Here is a 24,391-nt window from a genome sequence, read left to right on the forward strand (position 1 = left end):
GTATATTAGTGCATGAGTGTGAGTGTCTGACTGCATGTGTGTGAGTGTCTGACTGCATGTGTGTGAATGTATATTAGTGCATGTGTGTGAGTGTCTGACTGCATGTGTGTGAATGTATATTAGTGCATGTGTGTGAGTGTCTGACTGCATGTGTGTGAATGTATATTAGTGCATGTGTGTGAGTGTCTGACTGCATGTGTGTGAATGTATATTAGTGCATGAGTGTGAGTGTCTGACTGCATGTGTGTGAGTGTCTGACTGCATGTGTGTGAATGTATATTAGTGCATGTGTGTGAGTGTCTGACTGCATGTGTGTGAATGTATATTAGTGCATGAGTGTGAATGTATATTAGTGCATGAGTGTGAGTGTCTGACTGCATGTGGGTGAATGTAGATTAGTGCATGAGTGTGAGTGTCTGACTGCATGTGCGTCAATGTATATTAGTGCATGAGTGTGAGTGTCTGACTGCATGTGGGTGAATGTATATTAGAGCATGAGTGTGAGTGACTGACTGCATGTGCGTCAATGTATATTAGTGCATGTGTGTGAGTGTCTGACTGCATGTGCGTCAATGTATATTAGTGCATGTGTGTGAGTGTCTGACTGCATGTGCGTCAATGTATATTAGTGCATGTGTGTGAGTGTAGGTGTATGTATCACTGACAGGTTACTTTGCTCCTATGTGTGACTTACCCTTTAACCCAATATACACGTCACTGTCATTAGGTTATTTTGGTCCTAAGTGGGGCTGACCCTTTAACCCAATAAACACATCATTGACATTAGGTCACCGTGAGACTGACCCTTTAATTAAAAGACACGTCACTGTCATTAGGTCACATTGCTCCTATGTGGGACTGACCCTTTAACCCAATAAATATGTCACTGTCATTAGGTCACTTTAGTCCTACTTGGGACTGACCCTTTAAATCATGTCCCATCCTCCTGCCTCCAAACTCCCAGCAGCTCTCAGGCAGTAACCGGTCTTTCATTTTCCTTCATCAAATACCATGCAGAAGTGACACCGGCAGAAGGTGGCAGTGCCAGCGCCGGATAAATTGGCTTTTACTATGTTCAGCGGGGGAGAGGATTGAGAGACAGATCCTTAATTAGAGAGGGATCTCGCAAGGGGGCAGAGCTGCGCGCGTGGGCGCGGGGATAACGAGAGCAAGGGGAGCATCAAACACACACAGGGGGAGCTGGGAACTGACGGAGCGCGTTAAATATGCTCATTATCTGCGGGAGATACAGGACCGAAAACCCCAAAACCTTATTCCGTTAATAAGCAATATGCTACTATCCATTTACATCTTTACTGCCAGAATGGCCTGCAACACCCTCCCTCCCCCCTTCACCTTCACCCCCTCCCTCCCCCCTTCACCTTCACCCCCTCCCTCCCCCCTTCACCTTCACCCCCTCCTTCCCTCTCTCTTCTTTTCTCCTTCCCACTTTCTTACTCTCCCTCTCCAACCCATTCTCTTGATCTCTCTATGTCACTCTCCCTCCCCCTCCCTCTTTCTACCTCCCTGTCCCACTCCCTCTTTCACCCTTTCTCCCTCTTTCTCTCCATCTTTCCCCCTCTCTCCCACTTTCTATCCACCCCCCCCCTCTCTCTCTCCATCTCTCTCCCTCTATCTGCCTCTCAGGATTATGTATCTGGTCCAAAACACAGCACTGCATATATTAAAGAGAAAAACTGCTATTTTTTCCCCTTTAAGACATCTGTTAATCCTCTGATCTTACTCCACATAATGCTTCATTCTCTCTCTCTCTCTCTCTCTCTCTCTCTCTCTCTCTCTCTCTCTCTCTCTCTCTCTCTCTCTCTCTCTCTCTCTCTCTCTCTCTCTCTCTCTCTCTCTCTCTCTCTCTATCTATCTCTCACTCTCCCTGTTTCTCTCTCACTCTCACTCTCTCTCACACACTCTCTCTCTCAGGCCTGGGTCACTCTCACCTGAGCCCAGGACGTGCTGCTCTCTCACCATCAGATGGGGGTGCGCTGTCCCCCACTACGCTGGCTTATAGGAATGCTGCCCACCGCAGACTCTCCATGGAGGTGGGTGACCCTCTGAGGGGAGGAGGGGGCGGGAGCATGCTTAACCCCTTCACTGTCAGACTGTGCTGCAACGCTGGGCAAAGTCATCAAAACTCAAAGCTTACAATTCTATTGAGAATTGCCTAGAAAAATGTAACGGCCCGCTTCTTTTAACCCCTTCTCTGCCTGAGGGATCTGCAGCCCACTGCGGGGCGGGGGCTATTGCCGATTGACCTCCAAACCCCCTTTCCACCCTGTGAGTGTCCCCATCACTGCCAAAGCATCGGCTGCAGATAAGGCAATAAGGCACTCGGATCAAGCCAGAGGCGCCACGCTGCGTATTCTCAATATGGGGAATTCTGTGATGTTGCCATGGCAACACCTGTAAGCGTGTGCACACACACACACACACACACACACACCTGTCACCCCAGCATCATTCCCAGAGGCATTGCCGGCTCTGTTTTGCAAACGGAGAGCTGTAGCAATGGTCCTGGAGTGATGGGACGAGGGAGTGCGGCCCCTGGGAGGGAGTGCGGCATACTGGGGTCCCTCTTTAATTAATGCCAATGAGAAATCGGGGCGGGCACGGGGGGGGTTTAGTGCTTGCCTTACCCCCGCCCCCTGCAGGCTGGACGGCAGTTCACTGTAACCACTGGTTTTTAAGTGAAAGGGCGCCCTCCCTGTGGTTAACTTGCAGGACGTCAGTAAGAGGCTCTCCCTGCCGGTGGATTGCCGTTTGCCTCCGGGACTCCTGCACAAGCTTCAGATGGAGAGTCCGGAGCTGCAGGATTACCCCAAGCCTCTGAGCCGACAGTCGCGGAGGGCATCCCTGGTGAGGAAACCCCCGTCGCCCTGCTTCTTGTTGTCATTGAACTCCTCTCTGTGTATATCGAATGATAGATTGCCAGCTCTTTAGACAAACCCTGCTCCTAGTGGTCCCTCCTGTCTGGCGCTGATCTCTGTAGAGCAGGGGTTCTCCTCCCCAAGCCCCTTCTCCCCCCCCCCCCAACAGGTCAGGTTTTCAGGATATCCCTGCTTCAGCACAGGTGGCTCAATCAGTGGCGCAGTCAAAGACTGAGACACTAATTGAGCCACGTGTCCTGAAGCAGGCTCTTCAACTGAGCCACTGATTGAGCCAGCTGTGCTGAAGCAGGCTGCTTGACTGAAAACCTGACCTGTTGGGGTGGTCTTGAGGACTGGAGTTGAGAACTCCTGTCCTATCTAAAGCAGCCTTGCTATATACAAGAGGCACAAGTTAAAGGGAAGGTACAAAGGGGAGCAGAATTCCTGCCCCATAGAGCTTACAATCTAAAGGGCAGATACACTATGCTTCTGTTTAATCAGGGCACATGATGTGGTATTACCTAAAACAGTAACAGACATTATTACCTGGAAGGTAACGCATATCAACAAAGCTAATTACAGTATATGTAATGGACGCTGCATATCTTATTAACATCGGATTAACATCATGTTATTATCACGTGGCGGTAATAGCGTCTCAGTGTTACTCCGATCCAGGGCCTCGAATAGGAGAAAGAGGAGAGGGGAAATAACGCTATGTTAGTTACATCACCTAACTGGGGTTTCACCCGTCCAGAGCCTGGAAGAGCCTATTTCATGGTATATAAGTGAGTGATGGCAACTTTAAGTATGGCCAGACTCTGGGATTCTCAACTCCAGTCTGCCGCTGTTACAGAGACCCCCCGCAGTGACAGAGACCCCCCGCGGTTGACAGAGACCCCCCGCAGGGGACAGAGGCCTCCTGCGGTAACAGAGACCCCCCGCGGTTACAGAGACCCCGCGCTCTTCCCCACCACAATGAAACTGATTGCCGGGGCAGAGTGCGGGGTCTCTGTAACTCTCTTATCTTCTCCTGCATCTCTTCCTGCAGGGTCCCTCATCATGGCGCTGCATTGCCATGACAACTTGACGTCGTTGCTATAACAACGCGTTAGGTGCCATGGTGAGGGAGCCCACAGGAAGAGATGGAGAAAGAGATGGTAAGAGGCCCCGCACCACAGGTATACACCGAACCCCACAATAGTCCCAGCCTGCCCCTGCAAACACCACCTCTCGCCACCTGGGGGCTTAGTCTGAAAACACACATTGGGAATGTAGCATTTGAACAGCATGGAGTGTACTGCTCCCCGTACTCACCTCTGAACTCACAACCGCCCTCACCACCGCCCTCACCATGGGCAACTCCAGTCTACAAGGGCCACCAACAGGTCAGGTTTTAAGCATATCCCTGCTTCAGCAAAGGTGGCTCAATCAGTGGCTCAGTCGAAGAAGCCTTACTGTGTACTGTAATCATAATGTATGTGTAAAGTAATGTGTGCCCGATGCATGTTGGGTACATAAACATTTGTAGATAGCAGCAGATATAACTATTGAAAGACGGGAATCACCTGGCCCACAGAGCTTACACTCTAATAGAGGAAACAAGTGAGAGATAAAAGCAGCAGACAGAACGGTGGAGGAGAAGGGGGACGTATTAACCCAGGGGGGGACCAACTCCAGTACTCAAGGGCCACCAACGGGTCAGGTTTTCAGGATATCCCTGCTTCAGCACAGGTGGTGCAGTCTTCCATGGAGCCACTGATTGAGCCACTTGTGCTGAATCAGGGATATTCTGAAAACCTGACCTGTTGGTGGCCCTTGAGGACTGGAGTTGGCCGCCCTTGTTCTAACCTGTCTGTGTCTCTGTCTCGCAGTCGGATATTGGCTTTGGGAAACTGGAGACTTACATCAAACTGGACAAACTGGGAGAGGTGAGAGCTGAGCTGGTTGTAGACAAAGGGAAGCGGGTAAGAAGGGTTACAATGTATCGATGAAGGATTTTATGGGGCGGTGGGTAAGTGGCCAACTGTCCTGAATTTAGCAGTAATTTGGTGCCGGTGCATTTCTGTGCTTTTGACCCCTTCGTTGTCAGGGGGATCAGTAATACATTGCTCTAAAGAGGGTGCTGCGTTGTGTCTTCAGGGATATAAAAGAGTGTACTAGTCATTGGGTGTACTAGTCATTGGGTGTACTAGTCATTGGGTGTACTAGTCATTGGGTGTACTAGTCATTGGGTGTACTAGTCATTGGGTGTACTAGTCATTGGGTGTACTAGTCATTGGGTGTACTAGTCATTGGGTGTACTAGTCATTGGGTGTACTAGTCATTGGGTGTACTAGCCATTGGGTGTAATATCCATTGGGTGTACTAGCTACAGGGTGTACTAGCTATTGAGAATACTAGCCATTGGGTGTACTAGTCATTGGGTGTACTAGTCATTGGGTGTACTAGTCATTGGGTGTACTAGCCATTGGGTGTAATAGCCATTGGGTGTAATAGCCATTGGGTGTAATAGCCATTAGGTGTAATAGCCATTGGGTGTAATATCCATTGGGTGTAATATCCACTGGGTGTACTAGCTACTGGGTGTACTAGCCATTGAGTATTTTAGTCATTGGGTGTACTAGCCATTTAGTGTGCTAGATAGACATTGTTGTACTAGCCATTGGGTAGCCATTGACTACCACTGTGTCGGACGGAACAAGAAACATCACAAATATAAAGATGTCATCTCCAAGGACAAAAATCAATGAGTTTTAGAGGAAAACGTGCTGGGAAATGCGGATTGTTATCAGTGAGAGACTATCGGAAGGCTTTGAGACACTGGTCAGTGAGACTGACTCCAAATCGTTGACCCGCAGGAAATCAGTGACACGTCTGGCAATAGTCACGGCTGTGCCCACTTGGAAGTTGGTGGGTGAGGGGGTCCCATGGGCAGTGCTCGGCACAAGATTAGCTGAGCCCCTGCAGGCCCCCCAGACACAGAATGATGGGGAGGGTGGGATGGGGGGTGTCAGTCTGATGAATCTGTACTTGCAGGGGACGTACGCTACAGTGTTCAAAGGGCGCAGCAAACTGACGGACAACCTGGTGGCCCTGAAGGAAATCAGGCTGGAGCATGAGGAGGGAGCGCCGTGCACGGCCATCAGAGAGGGTGAGAGGGGCAGGGAGGAGAGAGGGGAGGGCAGGGGCGGGAGAAGGAGAATGAGAGAGAGAGGGGATGAGAAGGGCGAAGACAGGGGCGGAAACAAAAGAGAGAGAGGGAGAGAAAGACAGGACAGGCGCAGGAGAGGGGAGAGAAAGACGGGATAGGCTCAGGAGAGGCGAGAGGGAGAGAAAGTCGGGATAGGAGAGAGGAGAGAGGGAGAGAAAGCGGGAGGAGAAAGAGAGGCCAAGGGGGAGAACTGGGGGGAGGGGTGTATAAGTGACTTAAGGGACATAGAGGAAGAGAGACACTATAGTTACTTTCCACCCCAGAGGTGGCTGCACTTATCTATGTGTATCTTCATTTGTATAGTGTCGTCCATGTACACAGCGCTTCACAGCAGTATACACGTGACATAATAATTGGAGACATAACGGGAATAAGCGCTGCAAACATTAGGAAAAGGAGTCCCTGCCCCGAAGAGCTTGCAATCTAAGTGTATAGTTCGGACATATATGAGCTCCGGAATTGAGGGGACGGTGCATATGAAGTGCAAAGACTGCTATACCAGAGCTAAGGTTATGACATCACAGTGACCTCACAGCCTGACCCCTGGCCTCTGCTCTGTCACAGTGTCCCTTCTAAAGGACCTGAAGCACTCCAACATCGTGACGCTGCATGACATCATCCACACCGAGTACTCCCTCACCCTCGTCTTCGAGTACCTGGTAAGAGGGGGACCCTGCACGGACCCGCTCTCTTCGCTGCTGCTGCAAATGCGCAGAGCATTGCGCTATATTAACCCCTTATTCCCCCCCCCCCCTTCTCGCAGGATAGTGACCTCAAACAATACCTGGATAACTGCGGAAACCTCATGTGTATGCATAACGTCAAGGTGAGCAGCGAGACCAGAGATCTGACATGTTTAGCTTCCCACGGTGTCTATCCTAAGCACCTTTACACCCCTGTACTGTATTATCCTCCACCTCCGCTGCTGGGAAGCTGTTCCATGGATGCACTACCCCTGAAGGGCTTCCCCACATGTTCCATGAATCTCTCACCCTTCTTGTTCTCGCACTTTTCCCAAAGGCGTCAGTCCCTCCTAGGAACAAGGTGTGCTAATGGCAGTGACGTGTTTAACCCTTTGAGTGCCCACGGGCGGACGTCACGGGGTCTGGGCCTCCTGAGGACCCCACTGACGTAGTAACCACATCGTATATCTTACTGCTCGTTTTTGTAGGGGAGATCGCGTTCAGGGGCGCAACACGCAATCTCATCCGTGACAGAGAGGTCACGTGAACTCGAGTGCTGGAGGAGCCGTGGCACTCTGGTGCACTCAAGGGGTTAGGGTGTCACATCTGGGTGATTGATGCCTTTTGACCTGAAACCTTCAAGTATTATTAAATCATTATTTAAAGTCATTCTGTAAAGACGCTGAGCGGAGACTTGGGAGGAATTTGATTTCCTCTGGCTGCTCCCTTTTCTCTGAGGTCAGTGGTTGTTCACACCGGCAAATCCCCCCCCCCCTCCCTCAATCTTTATTATCCCCCCCCCCCCCCAATATGGACGAGGTAAAGAAAACACTTAATTGACACACTCTCTCCTATTCAGTGGACCCTAAGAAATGTAATTAATTCCCCCACCCTCGAAAACAAAGATGACAGCAGCGAAATCTTTTCTTTTAGTATGGCTAGATTAGTTTAAGGAAGGAATTTTAATGTTAAATTCTTTACAAGGGGTTGTTTTTTTAGCTAGCCCTGTGGGATTGCACCTGTAAGACCCATGTCTGTCTGCTCCTCAGCTATTTTGGGGATAACGCCCCCCTCTCTGTGCCCTCAGATCTTCATGTTCCAGCTGCTCCGCGGCCTGTCCTACTGTCACCGCAGGAAAATTCTGCACAGGGACCTCAAACCCCAAAACCTCCTGATCAACGAGAAGGGGGAGCTGAAGCTGGCAGACTTTGGTGGGTATATCTTGAGAGTCTGTATGATGATGCTGAGTATCACTGTGGTTTAGTTACATACCTAAACTTCCAGTCTGACTTGTGTCTGTCGCAGGCATGCTGTGTTGTTTGTATATAGCGTCTATCTCATGCTCTGCTTGTTGTCTCTTCCATGTATCTACTACTCCCTTAGCGAAGAGGTCTGTCTAGTCTCACTGCGAGTTTCATTCATTGGAGGGAAGTCTGCCTCAGTAGGTGGGAATCTCACTCACCTATCTCATTAGATCAGGGGTGGGAAACTCCAGCCCTCAAGGACCACCAACAGGTCAGGGTTTCAGGATATCCCTGCTTCAGCACAAGTGGCTCAGTCAAAGACTGAGCCACTGATTGAGCTATCTGTGCTGAAGCTGGGACTGATTGAGCCACCTGTGCTGAAGCCGGGACTGATTGAGCCACCTGTGCTGAAGCTGGGACTGATTGAGCCACCTGTGCTGAAGCAGATATATCCTGAAAACCTGACCTGTCGGTGGCCCTTGAGGACTGGAGTTGCCCGCCCCTGTACTAGAGGTACGTCTCTCATTGGGAGCGAGTCTTTCTCACTGGAAGCCCGTGCCTGTCATTACGGGATAAAGCACGGCCAGATCCACGATCTCCGTTAAAATCCGACGTTACCATAAACAGGATCCGGCTGTGGTGTTCCCTGAGGTTAATGCTAACGACATGCAAGAACAACAGCTGCTCTATATCTCATTAGCACAGGCTGACTGTCACCTTATTGTAGCATTCCGGCGTTGCGTTGCCGCCCAGTCACATGACGTCACTCCGATCCAGACTCTGAAATAGGGCTGCAGCTCAAGTTGAGAAAGACGAGAGGGCAATAGCGCTATGTTAGGTAAATCTTTCCTAACTGGGGTCCCAGACCCACCCAGACCCTCTAAGAACAAAAGTAGCAGAAAAAAGCGCAGCGCTGCAGAAAAAGAAGCTGGGAATGCATCCAAAATATAACATTGTTTATTGACGCAACAGAAAAAGTCGCGGTGGAGACAAATCTCTAACGCGTTTCGCGCGTGTACGAGTCTATTTCAGTGTCCGCATGTGAGTAACGCCAAGTTTAGATATGACCAAAGTAACGTAACGTCAAGTCCACGCGTTACCCTATAGTGGATATGCTCTGTTATAATGTCTCATTTGCGTGCCATTATCACTAACGCCCGTTATGGCCTTTGCAGGAGAAGTCTTCCACGGTTGAAAAGCGAAAAAATAAGAAAGGGGGCAATACGTTCTGATGGTGATCTTAATTAAGTAAAACTGCCCCTTTCTTATCAACAAATGAATGCCACCATCAGACCGTACTGCACCATTTGTGTCATTTATTTCTCTTTACAAACAGGAAACACTGCCACGGGAGAACCACGAGAGTGGTTCTTCAGTAGGGTTCTAGCTGCCTAGAGAAGTATTCTTCATGCTCCCGTGCACATAAATTTATACTTTGTGCACTTTTACATTTCTGCGGGTTTATATTACATTTCTGCGGGTTTATATTACATTTCTGCGGGTTTATATTACATTTCTGAGGGTTTATATTACATTTCTGCGGATTTATATTACATTTCTGTGGGTTTATATTACATTTCTGCGGGTTTATATTACATTTCTGCGGGTTTATATTACATTTCTGCGGGTTTATATTACATTTCTGCGGGTTTATATTACATTTCTGCTGGTTTATATTACATTTCTGCAGGAAATTTCTGCGGGTTTATATTAAATTTCTGCGGGTTTATATTACATTTCTGCGGGTTTATATTACATTTCTGCTGGTTTATATTACATTTCTGCAGGAAATTTCTGCGGGTTTATATTAAATTTCTGCGGGTTTATATTACATTTCTGCGGGTTTATATTACATTTCTGCGGGTTTATATTACATTTCTGCAGGTTTATATTACATTTCTGCGGGTTTATATTACATTTCTGCGGGTTTATATTACATTTCTGCGGGTTTATATTACATTTCTGCGGGTTTATATTACATTTCTGCGGGTTTATATTACATTTCGTTCTGCGGGTTTATGTTACATTTCGTTCTGCGGGTTTATATTACATTTCGTTCTGCGGGTTTATATTACATTTCTGCGAGTTTATATTACATTTCTGCGAGTTTATATTAAATTTGTGTGGGTTTATATTACATTTCTGCGGGTTTATATTACATTTCTGCGAGTTTATATTACATTTCTGCGGATTTATATTACATTTCTGCGGGTTTATATTACATTTCTGCAGGTTTATATTACATTTCTGCAGGTTTATATTACATTTCTGCGGGTTTATATTACATTTCTGCGGGTTTATATTACATTTCTGCGGGTTTATATTACATTTCTGCGGGTTTATATTACATTTCGTTCTGCGGGTTTATGTTACATTTCGTTCTGCGGGTTTATATTACATTTCGTTCTGCGGGTTTATATTACATTTCTGCGAGTTTATATTACATTTCTGCGAGTTTATATTAAATTTGTGTGGGTTTATATTACATTTCTGCGGGTTTATATTACATTTCTGCGAGTTTATATTACATTTCTGCGGATTTATATTACATTTCTGCGGGTTTATATTACATTTCTGCGGGTTTATACTACATTTCTGCGGGTTTATATTACATTTCTGCGGGTTTATATTACATTTCTGCGGGTTTATATTACATTTCTGCGGGTTTATACTAAATTTCTGCGGGTTTATATTACATTTCTGCGGGTTTATATTACATTTCTGCGGGTTTATATTACATTTCGTTCTGCGGGTTTATATTACATTTCGTTCTGCGGGTTTATATTACATTTCGTTCTGCGGGTTTATATTACATTTCTGCGAGTTTATATTAAATTTGTGCGGGTTTATATTACATTTCTGAGGGTTTATATTACATTTCTGTGGGTTTATATTACATTTCTGCGAGTTTATATTACATTTCTGCGGGTTTATATTACATTTCTGCGGGTTTATATTACATTTCTGCGGGTTTATATTACATTTCTGCGGGTTTATACTACATTTCTGCAGGTTTATATTACATTTCTGCGGGTTTATATTACATTTCTGCGGGTTTATATTACATTTCTGCGGGTTTATATTACATTTCTGCGGGTTTATATTACATTTCTGTATCTTTGCTACACAGCATACAATAATCCAGCACTTGTTAGGTTATTTAAATTTTTATTGCTTTTGGTTATCTATATTTTTTGGTTAAGCTTGCACCCAGTTGGGATATACTTGATGAGTATATTTTTTGTTTGTTTTTATTATTGTCTTTTATTAGATTACATTTATTGAAATGATACACTCTTCCTTTGCGGGCTTCTTGGAATACAACTAACCTCTAGAGAACAGTGGCTCTTATTTATGGCACCATTTCACGCGCTGGGATATACGCTTCTTCCAATATACTACATGTTTTATTTTTTAATAAATCAGTTCTGTGCTATGAGGAAATACTTGTAGCATTTTTTAAAAACAACTCTGAATAACATTTTTAATGTATTATTATGTTAACAAGCATTTGTTATTTCTATAGCAACCATTTACAAAGTCATATCCCCTTCCTCTTCTGACACAAGCCGTGGCACACCCCTTTTTTGAGCCCTGCCCTCTCTAGCAGTGCACCAATTGTATCTAGTGGCTGCCTGGTCACATGATCTCCCCCACACAACTTTGGTCCACTTCTGCTGCACTAACAGCCATTTAGTGAACCCCTGAGCCGAATCTTCGCCGATCGATCACAGGAGAACGGATCGATCGGAAACTTCGCTAATTACTTATCATTGTGTGGATTGTATTAAAGCACATATTAAAGGGGGGGGAAATGAAATGTAAAAAAACCCGGCCGCTTGGACTGCTGCTTTAAGGCCCCTTTCTCAGACAGGCTGGGAGATTCCCCGTTTGAAGTCAGACTATTTTATATTGTACAAGAATCCCCAAATAATGGGCATTTAGGATCGCTGAGATATAACAGGACGATTCCCAACCACTGCGGGTGCCACAGCCTGACTTCACTGCCACGTTACAATGTGTCTGGGCTGCTATGCCGGGTGATACAAGCAGTAGGCATACTCTAACTCCTCACCCCCCGCCCCACCCAGGCCTCGCCAGGGCCAAGTCAGTGCCCACCAAGACGTACTCCAATGAAGTGGTGACATTGTGGTACCGACCTCCAGACGTGCTGCTAGGATCCACCGAATACAGCACGCCCCTCGACATGTGGTGAGTGCGGGCACAGGGGCTGGGTGCCAGGGAGGGAGTGGGCATATCTCAGCTGCACGGGCAAAGGGCAGTGACGGGGAACCAGCTCTGGATTGTGGTTTCCCTTCCAAAAAGGGGAGACAGCTTAACCCTTTTGCTGCCAGCAACTGAAGCGTGTTCCTCTGGCAGGAGAAGGGTTAAAGGGACAATCCCTCCTAGTGCCAACATTTTCTAATGATAGTGACATGGTTAAGGGGTCAGTCCCCCCTAGGGGCAAAGTGTACTAATGGCAGTGACATGGTTAAGGGGTCAGTCCCCCCTAGGTGCAAAGTGTACTAAAGGCAGTGACATGGTTAAAGGGTCAGTCCCCCCTAGGTGCAAAGTGTACTAAAGGCAGTGACATGGTTAAGGGGTCAGTCCCCCCTAGGGGCAAAGTGTACTAATGGCAGTGACATGGTTAAGGGGTCAGTCTCTCCTAGGAGCAAAGTGTACTAATGGCAGTGACATGGTTAAGGGGTCAGTCCCGCATAGGGGCAAAGTGTACTAATGGCAGTGACATGGTTAAGGGGTCAGTCCCGCATAGGGGCAAAGTGTACTAATGGCAGTGACATGGTTAAGGGTCAGAATCTCCTAGGAGCAAAGTGTACTAATGGCAGTGACATGTTTGAGTCACATCAGGGTGACTGATGACTTTTTTTTAAACCAAAATCTGACACACTATTTCTGACAGTATTTCAAATCAGTGTTTAACGTTAATTTGTAAACATGGGGAGCTGAGACTTGGGAAGGGTTTGATTTCCTCTAGCTGCTCCCTTTTGTCTGATGTCACTGATTGTTCAACAAGTTTTCACAGGCAAATCCCCTGCAACGCTCCCAACTCTTATCTTTATTGGCTCTGATAAGGACAGGGTGGGCTAAGAGTAAAGAAAACTTTTGATTGACAACCCGTCCCCTACTTAGAGAGCCAGAAGAGATGCAATTTGTCATTAATTTCCAGGGAAACAAAATCAGAGACATCTTTGCGTGTAGCACGGTTAGCTTAGTTTAAGAAAACTAATTGGTTTGCTAAATTATTTACAAAAGGCAGTTTTATGTGGTTGGATAAGTGGGATTGCACCATTAAAGGTGAGATAGGAAAGCATCGGAGATGTAAGGTACATTATCAGGCATTTCTTAGATAATTCACAATGGTAGCCATATTTAAGACGCCCAGCTAAAATTGTTCCGTATGCATATATTTTTTTCTGGGACTGAAAACCCCTAAAAGACGACTGTGAGGTTTGGAATAAGGATGACAAAGAGGGGAAATTAAGGGGATTTCTAAAAGGAAAATAATTTACATTTGAAGTGGGACTCAGGATTACAATAGCTGCGTGATGTCATACTCAGTCTCGCTTTGCATCGATGCATGTTTATTGCTGTGAGCACTGGACTGCACATTTTCGTATTAACCCCGTTCACTCCCATAGCCGGGCAAGCAATGCCCTAGTAGCTGACCGCTGACCTTTGACCTGTCATTGCAGGGGAGTGGGCTGCATCCTGTACGAAATGTCTACGGGTCGGCCCATGTTTCCCGGGTCCACGGTAAAGGAGGAGCTGCACCTCATATTCCGGCTACTGGGTGAGGCTGCATTACTCTCTCTTACCACACGAGGCAGAGCACACTGGCTAATGCTAACACTTTGCTACCTGCACCCATTAGTGCTCATTTGCATGTCATTAACCAGAATCCCTGGCTGCAGTGGAAGCACTGTATGCTGAGTGTTTATGAGGTAAAGCAGGTTTGGGAACCTGTCTGACACGTGAATGTGCCCATAAAAGTTCTCTGTCATCATTACTCTGTGCAATAATAATAGGTTTGTTTATATAGCGCTGACAGTGTCTGTAGCAATGTAGATAGGATATTGTGAGCACAGTGAGGCGCTGCCCCAAAGAGCTTACAGTTTGGTGCCTGAGGTAAACAGAGATTAAATAATTTGCCCAAGAAGAGCTGATACTGGGATTCAAACCGTCTTCACCCACTTCAAAGGCAAGCACATTACTACTGAGCGTCTCCTTCAGCCTCTGTATACAACATTACATACAATCCCTTCCGTGCCCTCAGACATAGAAGGGTTAACCACTGACATGGAAAAAGCTGAGTCCTTATCACACAGTCTGGGTCTGTGGCAATGGCTTTACTAATATACTCAGCATCATTATTTAATGCAGCATTATTTGGTTGGGTGGAGGGAAAGCAATAGACTCTCCAGCACAGACAGGGAAGAATCCCTGCGGAAAGCATGACACCTCATTAATAGAATAACTCCTTTGGAGGCGGGTGAAGATGTTGCTGATCGGTGTCTGTACCCCCCCCAACCCCCCACCCTCCCTACAGGGACCCCCACAGAAGAGACATGGCCCGGAATATCCTATAATAAAGAGTTCTGGGAGTACAGCTTCCCCCAGTACAGAGCTCAGCCGCTGAAGAACCACACACCCAGGTACAGAGCGCTGCGTATGGGCAGGCACGATGCACGTGTCCTGCAGAGCGTCGCATCCACATACACGCATCTCTCTGTCACCGCGTCTCGGCAAACACTCGCAGCACATACACGTGCTGCTAGGGCTCTGCAGGGCCTCACTCCATAAGTACAATGAAACACAGAAGATCAGAACGGCAGCAGGTCCTGCGAAAGCGAAACTCTCCAGCCAAGGAGTAAATGGAATAAAAAAACTTTTATTTAAACTACATTAAAAAAATGGACATCCACAAACAAAAATAGCTCCTCCTCCCACGCGTTTCACCCCGTCAATGGCGCTTTCTCAAGGAGTACTGTGTCTGTCACTGTCCTCTCTGTGTCTGTCACTGTCCTCTCTGTGTCTGTCACTGTCCTCTCTGTGTCTGTCACTGTCCTCTCTGTGTCTGTCACTGTCCTCTCTGTGTCTGTCACTGTCCTCGCTGTGTCTGTCACTATCCTCGCTGTGTCTGTCACTGTCCTCTCTGTGTCTGTCACTGTCCTCTCTGTGTCTGTCACTATCCTCGCTGTGTCTGTCACTGTCCTCTCTGTGTCTGTCACTGTCCTCTCTGTGTCTGTCACTGTCCTCTCTGTGTCTGTCACTGTCCTCTCTGTGTCTGTCACTGTCCTCTCTGTGTCTGTCACTGTCCTCTCTGTGTCTGTCACTGTCCTCTCTGTGTCTGTCACTGTCCTCGCTGTGTCTGTCACTATCCTCCCTGTGTCTGTCACTGTCCTCTCTGTGTCTGTCACTGTCCTCTCTGTGTCTGTGACTATCCTCGCTGTGTCTGTCACTGTCCTCTCTGTGTCTGTCACTGTCCTCTCTGTGTCTGTCACTGTCCTGTCTGTGTCTGTCACTATCCTCGCTGTGTCTGTCACTGTCCTCTCTGTGTCTGTCACTGTCCTCTCTGTGTCTGTCACTGTCCTCTCTGTGTCTGTCACTGTCCTCTCTGTGTCTGTCACTATCCTCGCTGTGTCTGTCACTGTCCTCTCTGTGTCTGTCACTGTCCTGTCTGTGTCTGTCACTGTCCTCGCTGTGTCTGTCACTGTCCTGTCTGTGTCTGTCCTCTCTGTGTCTGTCCTCCTTGGGAAAGCGCCATTGACTGCGTGAAACGCGTGGGAGGAGGAGCTATTTTTGTTTGTGGATGTCCATTTTTTTTAATGTAGTTTAAATAAGAGTTTTTTTAATTCAATTTACTCCTTGGCTGGGAGTTTCGCGTTTGCAGGACCTGCTGCCGTTCTGATCTTCTGTTTTTCGTTGGAGTTATGCTGATCGGAGAGACGCTGCTACGGGACGCACAGGCTTCACACAAGCACTGCGTGGCCATGAGGAGAGGGAGACGGTGATTCATACGGAGTATTTTTTGCCTACTCCACACTGGTAACATCACGACTTGAGAGTTTATTGGATGCAGTATAAGTTTTGCCTAGGAGACTTTATATTCTAGTTCCTAGTCTCATTTGGCTTCTTATTGTGGGAACCATCTCTGTCGTGTACTCCCTATATACTTCTCTTATATATAGTGCCTATTACCCGGATGCCCTGCTAAAGCATATATGAACTTTATATATCATCTAACAGTATTGCAGGGTTTCCTGGAGCTTGCAGCCGGTTTTGTACTTCATGCCATCACTCCATAAGTACCCTATTCCTGCCACATCTGCAGAACATCACCTTCTAATGCCCCCCAGTACAAAGCACTGTGAAACCATTCCCAGCGGGCTGCTGAGCTAACACTCTAATGATCCCTCACAGAAACTCTTCTGGTCTCTTTCAGGCTGGATTCTGAGGGGATCGATTTACTGAGCAGCCTCCTGTTGGTGAGTGTGTGAGGTGGCATCCAGGGGGACAGGAAATGAGCAGACAGACACAGAGAGGACAGTGACAGACACAGAGAGGACAGTGACAGACACAGAGAGGACAGTGACAGACACAGAGAGGACAGTGACAGACACAGAGAGGACAGTGACATACACAGAGAGGACAGTGACAGACACAGCGAGGACAGTGACAGACACAGAGAGGACAGTGACAGACACAGAGAGGACAGTGACAGACACAGAGAGGACAGTGACATACACAGAGAGGACAGTGACAGACACAGAGAGGACAGTGACAGACACAGAGGGGAGTGACAGACACAAAGAGGACAGTGACAGACACAGAGAGGACAGTGACAGACACAGAGAGGACAGTGACAGACACAGAGAGGACAGTGACAGACACAGAGAGGACAGTGACAGACACAGAGAGGACAGTGACAGACACAGACAGGAGGACAGTGACAGACACAGACAGGAGGACAGTGACAGACACAGACAGGAGGACAGTGACAGACACAGACAGGAGGACAGTGACAGACACAGACAGGAGGACAGTGACAGACACAGACAGGAGGGGAGTGACAGACACAGACAGGAGGGGAGTGACAGACACAGACAGGAGGTGAGTGACAGACACAGACAGGAGGGGAGTGACAGACACAGACAGGAGGGGAGTGACAGACACAGACAGGAGGGGAGTGACAGACACAGACAGGAGGGGAGTGACAGACACAGAGAGACAGTGACAGACACAGAGAGGACAGTGACAGACACAGAGAGGACAGTGACAGACACAGAGAGGACAGACACAGGCAGGAGAGTGATACTCATACTGAGCGTGCACTGACTGCACAGCCCCCGTGTGAGACAGGCACAGCCCACGTGTGACACAGGCACAGCCCACGTGTGACACAGGCACAGTGTGTGACACAGGCACAGCCCCCGTGTGACAGACACAGCCCCCGTGTGACAGGCACAGCCCCCGTGTGACAGGCACAGCTCCCGTGTGACAGGCACAGCCCCCGTGTGACACGCGCACAGCCCCTGTGTGACACGGCACAGTGACGGCCGGGGACCTCATGGCACCTTGTCTGTTTCAGTATGAGGACAAGAAGCGAATCTCTGCAGACACGGGTCTCAGACACCCGTACTTCCAGGGCCTGGGGGACAGAGTACTCACCCTGCCGGACAGTAAGTCCCTGCGTGGTACACACAGCTAACTCTCACTATAACACACAGCTATCTCTCACTATAACACACAGCTATCTCTCACTATAACACGCAGCTAACTCTCACTATAACACACGGCTATCTCTCACTATAACACGCAGCTATCTCTCACTATAACACACGGCTATCTCTCACTATAACACACGGCTATCTCTCACTATAACACGCAGCTATCTCTCACTATAACACACGGCTATCTCTCACTAGTACTTGTGTGTACTGACTGATATGTGTGGCTGTTTTCAAGAGCTTGTTGATTAAAGTGTGTGCAGTTAGAACCAGAAGCAGTTTGAACAAGGAAGCGGTTAAACAGGGTATAGTTTATTGAAGTACAGTTTACTGTTAGTACTTCTAAACTTCATAGTTGCTAGAATGAGCAGGATTGAAAATGCCACTCAATGCACATCTTGCCACATGTATGTGCACTTGGAGCAGCTGTTCCAAGGAGCATACCGCTGTGAGGTGTGAGCGGGTGGTCTCTTTAGAGTCAGAGATTGCTGATCTGAAGAGGCAACTTGCAATATTGAGGGACATTGGCAATCTTGAAAGGGAATTCGAGCTCACTGAGCAGGCCCTTGCTTCGACTAGTGGTGCAGATGGTGGTGCTGTTAGTGAGGAGCAGGTAGGTAGCTTGGTTGCTGTTAGTGAGGAGCAGGTAGGTAGCTGGGTGACAGTTAGAAGGGGAAGCAGGGGCAATAGGGAGAGGCAGGTCGTTTCTGAGCTGACACATCCCAATAGATTTGCCATGTTGAGTGAAGATATTGGGAATGTTGGGGCAGAAATGGCAAGGCTGGGGGAGACTAATTCCTCTAGCAGCCAGGGGAATAGTTCCTCCAGCACAGAGGGGACTCAGGATGCTCAGATACAAAGAAAGATTGTGGTGGTAGGGGACTCCATTATTAGGAAGGTAGATAGAGCAATCTGTTGCCAGGACCGCATGAACCGAACAGTTTGTTGTCTCCCGGGTGCTCGGGTTCGGCACATTGCGGATCGGGTAGACAGATTGTTGGAGGGGGCTGGGATTGACCCGGCGGTCTTGGTACACGTTGGCACCAATGACAAAGTTAGAGAAAGATGGAGGGTCCTAAAAATGATTACAGGGATCTAGGCCAAAAGCTTAAGGCAAGGACCTCCAAGGTAGTATTTTCTGAATTACTACCAGTGCCATGCGCTACCGCAGGGAGACAGTCAGAGATCAGGGAGGTTAATGCATGGCTAAGAAAGTGGTGCAGGAAGGAGGGGTTTGGGTTTTTAGAGCACTGGGACTCCTTTTCTCAGAGGTGCCATCTATATTCTAGGGACGGATTGCACCTCAATGAAGAGGGATCTTCTGTGCTAGGGGGGAGAATGCTAAAAAGGTTGGAGGAGATTTTAAACTAGGATGGAGGGGGGAGGGGAATGAAACAGATAATGAACTAAATGGAATAGATGAGGATACAAGGTGGTATGGAGGTAGAATAGGGGCAAGTGCGAGTTTGACAAGCAGTGAGACACCCATAGTAAATACAGATAATACTAGAAAACTTCTAAAGACTAAACCAAGTGGGCGCAGAAAGGATGGAGCAGATAAGATAATAGTACAGGGTGAAAAAAAACTTAAATGCATGCTTGCTAATGCAAGAAGCCTGACAGATAAAATGGGGGAGCTTGAATTAATAGCTGCAAGGGAGCAGTATGATATCATAGGCATTACTGAAACATGGTGGGATGAAACTCATGACTGGACAGTTAATTTAGAGGGTTATTCTCTTTTTCGGAAGGATCGAACAAATAGAAGGGGAGGTGGAGTATGTTTATATGTTAAACCGGATCTAAAACCTATTATAAGGGATGATGTCTATGAAGGGAATGATGAAAATGTAGAGACTTTGTGGATAGAAATTAGCAGTGGAGGTAAAAGTATAAAGAAAATGTTTGTGGGAATATGCTATAAACCACCAAATATCTGTGAGATTGAGGAAGCTAAAATACTTTTGCAAATGGACAAAACTGGGTCATGTTTGCATAATAGGGGATTTTAATTATCCAGACATACAGTAGACTGGGGCAATGAGATTACCGTTACAACAAAAGGGAACAGGTTTTTGGGGGTGCTTAAAGACAATTATATGACCCAAATTATAGAGGAACCAACCAGGAGAGGGGCAGTTCTGGATTTGGTCATATCAAACAATGTAGAAGTAATAACAAATATTCAAGTCCTGGAACATTTGGGTAACATGATCATAACATGGTCTCATCTTTTATTATATATTAGTGAAAGCACTGTATGCCTGTCTGCATCTTCCTGTGTCCCTAGGGGAAATCTCATTGGTCCCTTGGGCCGCCCCCACACCTCTCATTGGCCTGAGGCGGAGTGACGACACACACACACGCACACGCACACACACACACTCTGTTGCTTGGCCTCACTCTCCCCCGTCAGTTGGACCGCAGCTCACCTTCCACACCCCCCCCCCCCTCCTCTCCCGGTGCCCCTCCTCTCCCGGTGCCCCTCACTCTCTCCCCCCTCCCCACCTCACCCAAATCCCCACGCTCTGCAACATCCCTAGCCGCACCATCACCCTCACCGTGCGCCGCTCCCGGAGAGGGGAAGCGCGGCCCTCCTGCTCAGCAGCAAACTCCAGGCTCCTCCCCCCTCGCTCACAACGAGGAAAAGCGCGGCGCGGCCCGGGCCTCCTGCACTCCCCCTCACGTGCGCCGGCTCCCGGGCGGAGGGAAAGCGCGGCGCGGGCCTCCTCCTCACGTGCACCGGCTCCCAGACGGAGGCTAAGTGCGGCGCGGGCCTCCTGCCACTCTTGCCCCCCCCGCCAGCTTCCCGAACTCACCTCCTGCCCCAGCCAGATGCCACGGGGTCAAGGTAAGTCACCCACCGTCTCCCACCCACGCACTGTCACCCAGTCACCCACACACCCACCCAGTCACCCACACACCCACCCAGTCACTTTCACCCAGTCACCCACTCACCCACCCACCCACTCACCCACCCACTCAGTCACCCACCCACCCACTCACTTAGTCACCCACCCACTCACCCACCCACTCACTTAGTCACCCACTCACTCAGTCACCCACCCACTCACTCAGTCACCCACACACCCAGTCACCCACACACCCACCCAGTCACCCAGTCACTTTCACCCAGTCACGCACTCACTCAGTCACCCACCCACTCAGTCACCCACCCAGTCACCCACCAATTCAGTCAGTCACCCAGTCACCCACCCATTCAGTCACCCACCCATTCAGTCAGTCACCCAGTCACCCACCCATTCAGTCAGTCACCCAGTCACCCGGGGGAAGCCCAACCCTGTCGTCCGCCCCCCCAAAATTACATCCCGGGCAACGCCGGGTCTTTCAGCTAGTTTGAAATAAATTATCAAAATACAGATTACTTGGGTTCAACAAAGACCTTCAACTTTGGAAAGGCAGATTTTAATAAACTGAGGTCTAATCTAGTAGTAATACAGTGGGATGATGTTTTTGGAGGGAAAAATGTAGAAGATAAATGGGCAGTCTTTAAAACATTGTTAGAAAAGCACACTTATCAGTGTATACCTCTGGGTAATAAGTACAAAAGAAATAAGTCAAAACCAATGTGGCTAAACAAACAGGTAGGGGAGGAAATGGACAAGAAGAGGAAGGCGTTTAGATTCTTTAAGTCAGAAGGGACGGAGACATCGTATCAGAATTATAAGGAATGTAACAAAAATTGCAAAAGGGCAATTAAATTAGCAAAAATGGATAATGAAAAAAGGATTGCAATAGAAATTAAGATCAACTCTAAAAAATTCTTTAAGTACCTTAATAACAAAAAAATGAGAAAAGAAAATATAGGACCCTTTCAGTGTGAGATGAGTAGGCAGATTATTGGAGATAAGGAAAAAACTGAGGTATTAAATAAATTCTTTGCCTCTGTGTTTACCAGGGAAGAATCAAGTTCAAAAGTAGTGCCGCAGGAGGAAGCCACAACCTCCATATTAATGAACAATTGGTTAACTGAGGAAGAAGTTCATAAGCGGCTTGAAAAAATTAAAGTAAATAAGGCACCTGGCCCCGATGGCATACATCCAAGAGTTCTCAAGGAGTTAAGCTCAGTAATAGCAAAACCATTATATTTAATATTCAAGGACTCCATTTCCACAGGCTCAGTACCACAAGATTGGCGTAAAGCAGATGTGGTGCCTATATTTAAGAAGGGAGCTAGATCACAACCGGGAAATTACAGACCTGTAAGCCTGACTTCAATAGTAGGGAAACTACTTGAAGGTTTAATACGGGATAATATTCAGGAATACCTAATGGAAAACAAAATTATTAGTAATAGTCAGCATGGATTTATGAAGGATAGATCTTGCCAAACTAACCTTATTTGTTTCTTTGAGGAGGTAAGTAGGAATTTAGACCAGGGTAATGCAGTTGATGTGGTCTACTTAGATTTTGCAAATTTTTTTTGATACCGTTTCACACAAGAGGTTGGTGTACAAAATAAAGAAAGTTGGACTCAGTAATAATATATGCACCTGGATTGAAAACTGGTTAAAGGACAGACAACAGAGGGTTGTCATAAATGGAACTTTTTCAGCTTGGGCTAAAGTCGTGAGTGGAGTACCTCAGGGATTGGTACTGGGACCCCTGCTTTTTAACTTGTTTATTAATGACCTTGAGGTTGGGATCGAGAGCAAAGTCTCCATCTTTGCTGATGATACTAAATTGTGTAAGGTAATAGAATCAGAGAAGGATGTCATTTCTCTTCAGAAGGACTTGGAGAGACTGTAAACGTGGGCAGTTAAATGGCAGATGAGGTTTAATACAGATAAATGTAAGGTTATGCATTTGGGATACAAGAATAAAAAGGCGACTTACAAATTAAATGGAGATATATTGGGGGAATTCTTGATGGAGAAGGATTTAGGAGAGCTTGTAGACAGCAGGTTTAGCAATAGTGCCCAATGTCATGCAGTAGCTGCAAAGGCAAACAAGATCTTATCTTGCATCAAACGGGCAATGGATGGAAGGGAAGTAAACATAATTATGCCCCTTTACAAAGCATTAGTAAGACCACACCTTGAATATGGAGTACAATTTTGGGCACCAATCCTAAGAAAAGACATTGTGGAACTAGAGAGAGTGCAGAGAAGAGCCACCAAATTAATAAAGGGGATGGGCAATCTATCTTATGAGGAGAGACTAGCTATATTAGATTTATTTACATTAGAAAAGAGGCATCTAAGAGGGGATATGATAACTATATACAAATATATTCAGGGACAATACAAGGAGCTTTCAAAAGAACTATTCATCCCACGGGCAGTACGAAGGACTCGGGGCCATCCCTTAAGGTTGGAGGAAAGGAGATTTCACCAGCAACAAAGGAAAGGGTTCTTAACAGTAAGGGCAGTTCAAATGTGGAATTCATTACCCATGGAGACTGTGATGGCAGATACAATAGATTTGTTCAAAAAAAGGTTGGACATCTTTTTAGATGGGAAAGGTATACAGGGATATACCAAATAAGTATACATGGGAAGGATGTTGATCCAGGGATTAATCCGATTGCCAATTCTTGGAGTCAGGAAGGAATTAATTTTTCCCCTTAATGGGGTTTTTTGTTTGCCTTCCTCTGGATCAATAAGTATAGATATAGGATAAAGTATCTGTTGTCTAAATTAAGCATAGGTTGAACTTGATGGACAGAAGTCTTCTTTCAACCTCATCTACTATGTAACTATGTAACTATAACACACACAGCTATCTCTCACTATAACACACACAGCTATCTCTCACTATAACACACAGCTATCTCTCACTATAACACACAGCTATCTCTCACTATAACACACGGCTATCTCTCACTATAACACACGGCTATCTCTCACTATAACACACGGCTATCTCTCACTATAACACACGGCTATCTCTCACTATAACACACGGCTATCTCTCACTATAACACGCAGCTATCTCTCACTATAACACGCAGCTATCTCTCACTATAACACACAGCTATCTCTCACTATAACACACGGCTATCTCTCACTATAACACACAGCTATCTCTCACTATAACACACAGCTATCTCTCACTATAACACACAGCTATCTCTCACTATAACACACAGCTATCTCTCACTATAACACACGGCTATCTCTCACTATAACACGCAGCTATCTCTCACTATAACACGCAGCTATCTCTCACTATAACACGGCTATCTCTCACTATAACACGGCTATCTCTCACTATAACACACGGCTATCTCTCACTATAACACACGGCTATCTCTCACTATAACACACGGCTATCTCTCACTATAACACACGGCTATCTCTCACTATAACACACGGCTATCTCTCACTATAACACACGGCTATCTCTCACTATAACACGCAGCTATCTCTCACTATAACACGCAGCTATCTCTCACTATAACACGCAGATATCTCTCACTATAACACGCAGCTATCTCTCACTATAACACGCAGCTATCTCTCACTATAACACACGGCTATCTCTCACTATAACACACGGATATCTCTATAACACACGGCTATCTCTCACTATAACACACGGCTATCTCTCACTATAACACACGGCTATCTCTCACTATAACACACGGCTATCTCTCACT

At 46.9% G+C, this 24,391-nt stretch overlaps 1 protein-coding gene across 3 annotated transcripts in view; it reads left to right on the forward strand.

Annotated features, from left to right (window-relative positions):
- CDK18 (cyclin dependent kinase 18) overlaps positions 1-24,391 on the forward strand; it is a 49,957-nt gene that overhangs the window by 16,117 nt on the left and 9,449 nt on the right. For 2 of the 3 annotated variants that reach the window (XM_075613766.1, XM_075613767.1), the window contains 12 exons: positions 1,936-2,054; positions 2,734-2,868; positions 4,754-4,810; positions 5,919-6,033; positions 6,658-6,752; positions 6,857-6,919; positions 7,864-7,987; positions 12,112-12,232; positions 13,735-13,832; positions 14,589-14,694; positions 16,485-16,527; positions 17,631-17,721. In XM_075613766.1, the coding sequence (XP_075469881.1) occupies positions 1,936-2,054; positions 2,734-2,868; positions 4,754-4,810; positions 5,919-6,033; positions 6,658-6,752; positions 6,857-6,919; positions 7,864-7,987; positions 12,112-12,232; positions 13,735-13,832; positions 14,589-14,694; positions 16,485-16,527; positions 17,631-17,721 (1,167 nt within the window). The remainder of the gene's footprint in view (positions 1-1,935; positions 2,055-2,733; positions 2,869-4,753; positions 4,811-5,918; positions 6,034-6,657; positions 6,753-6,856; positions 6,920-7,863; positions 7,988-12,111; positions 12,233-13,734; positions 13,833-14,588; positions 14,695-16,484; positions 16,528-17,630; positions 17,722-24,391) is intronic. The other variant, XM_075613768.1, reaches the window with a different exon arrangement.

The sequence above is a fragment of the Ascaphus truei genome, chromosome 9 (genome assembly GCF_040206685.1).
Source record: "Ascaphus truei isolate aAscTru1 chromosome 9, aAscTru1.hap1, whole genome shotgun sequence".
Classification (NCBI taxonomy): Eukaryota; Metazoa; Chordata; class Amphibia; order Anura; family Ascaphidae; genus Ascaphus; species Ascaphus truei.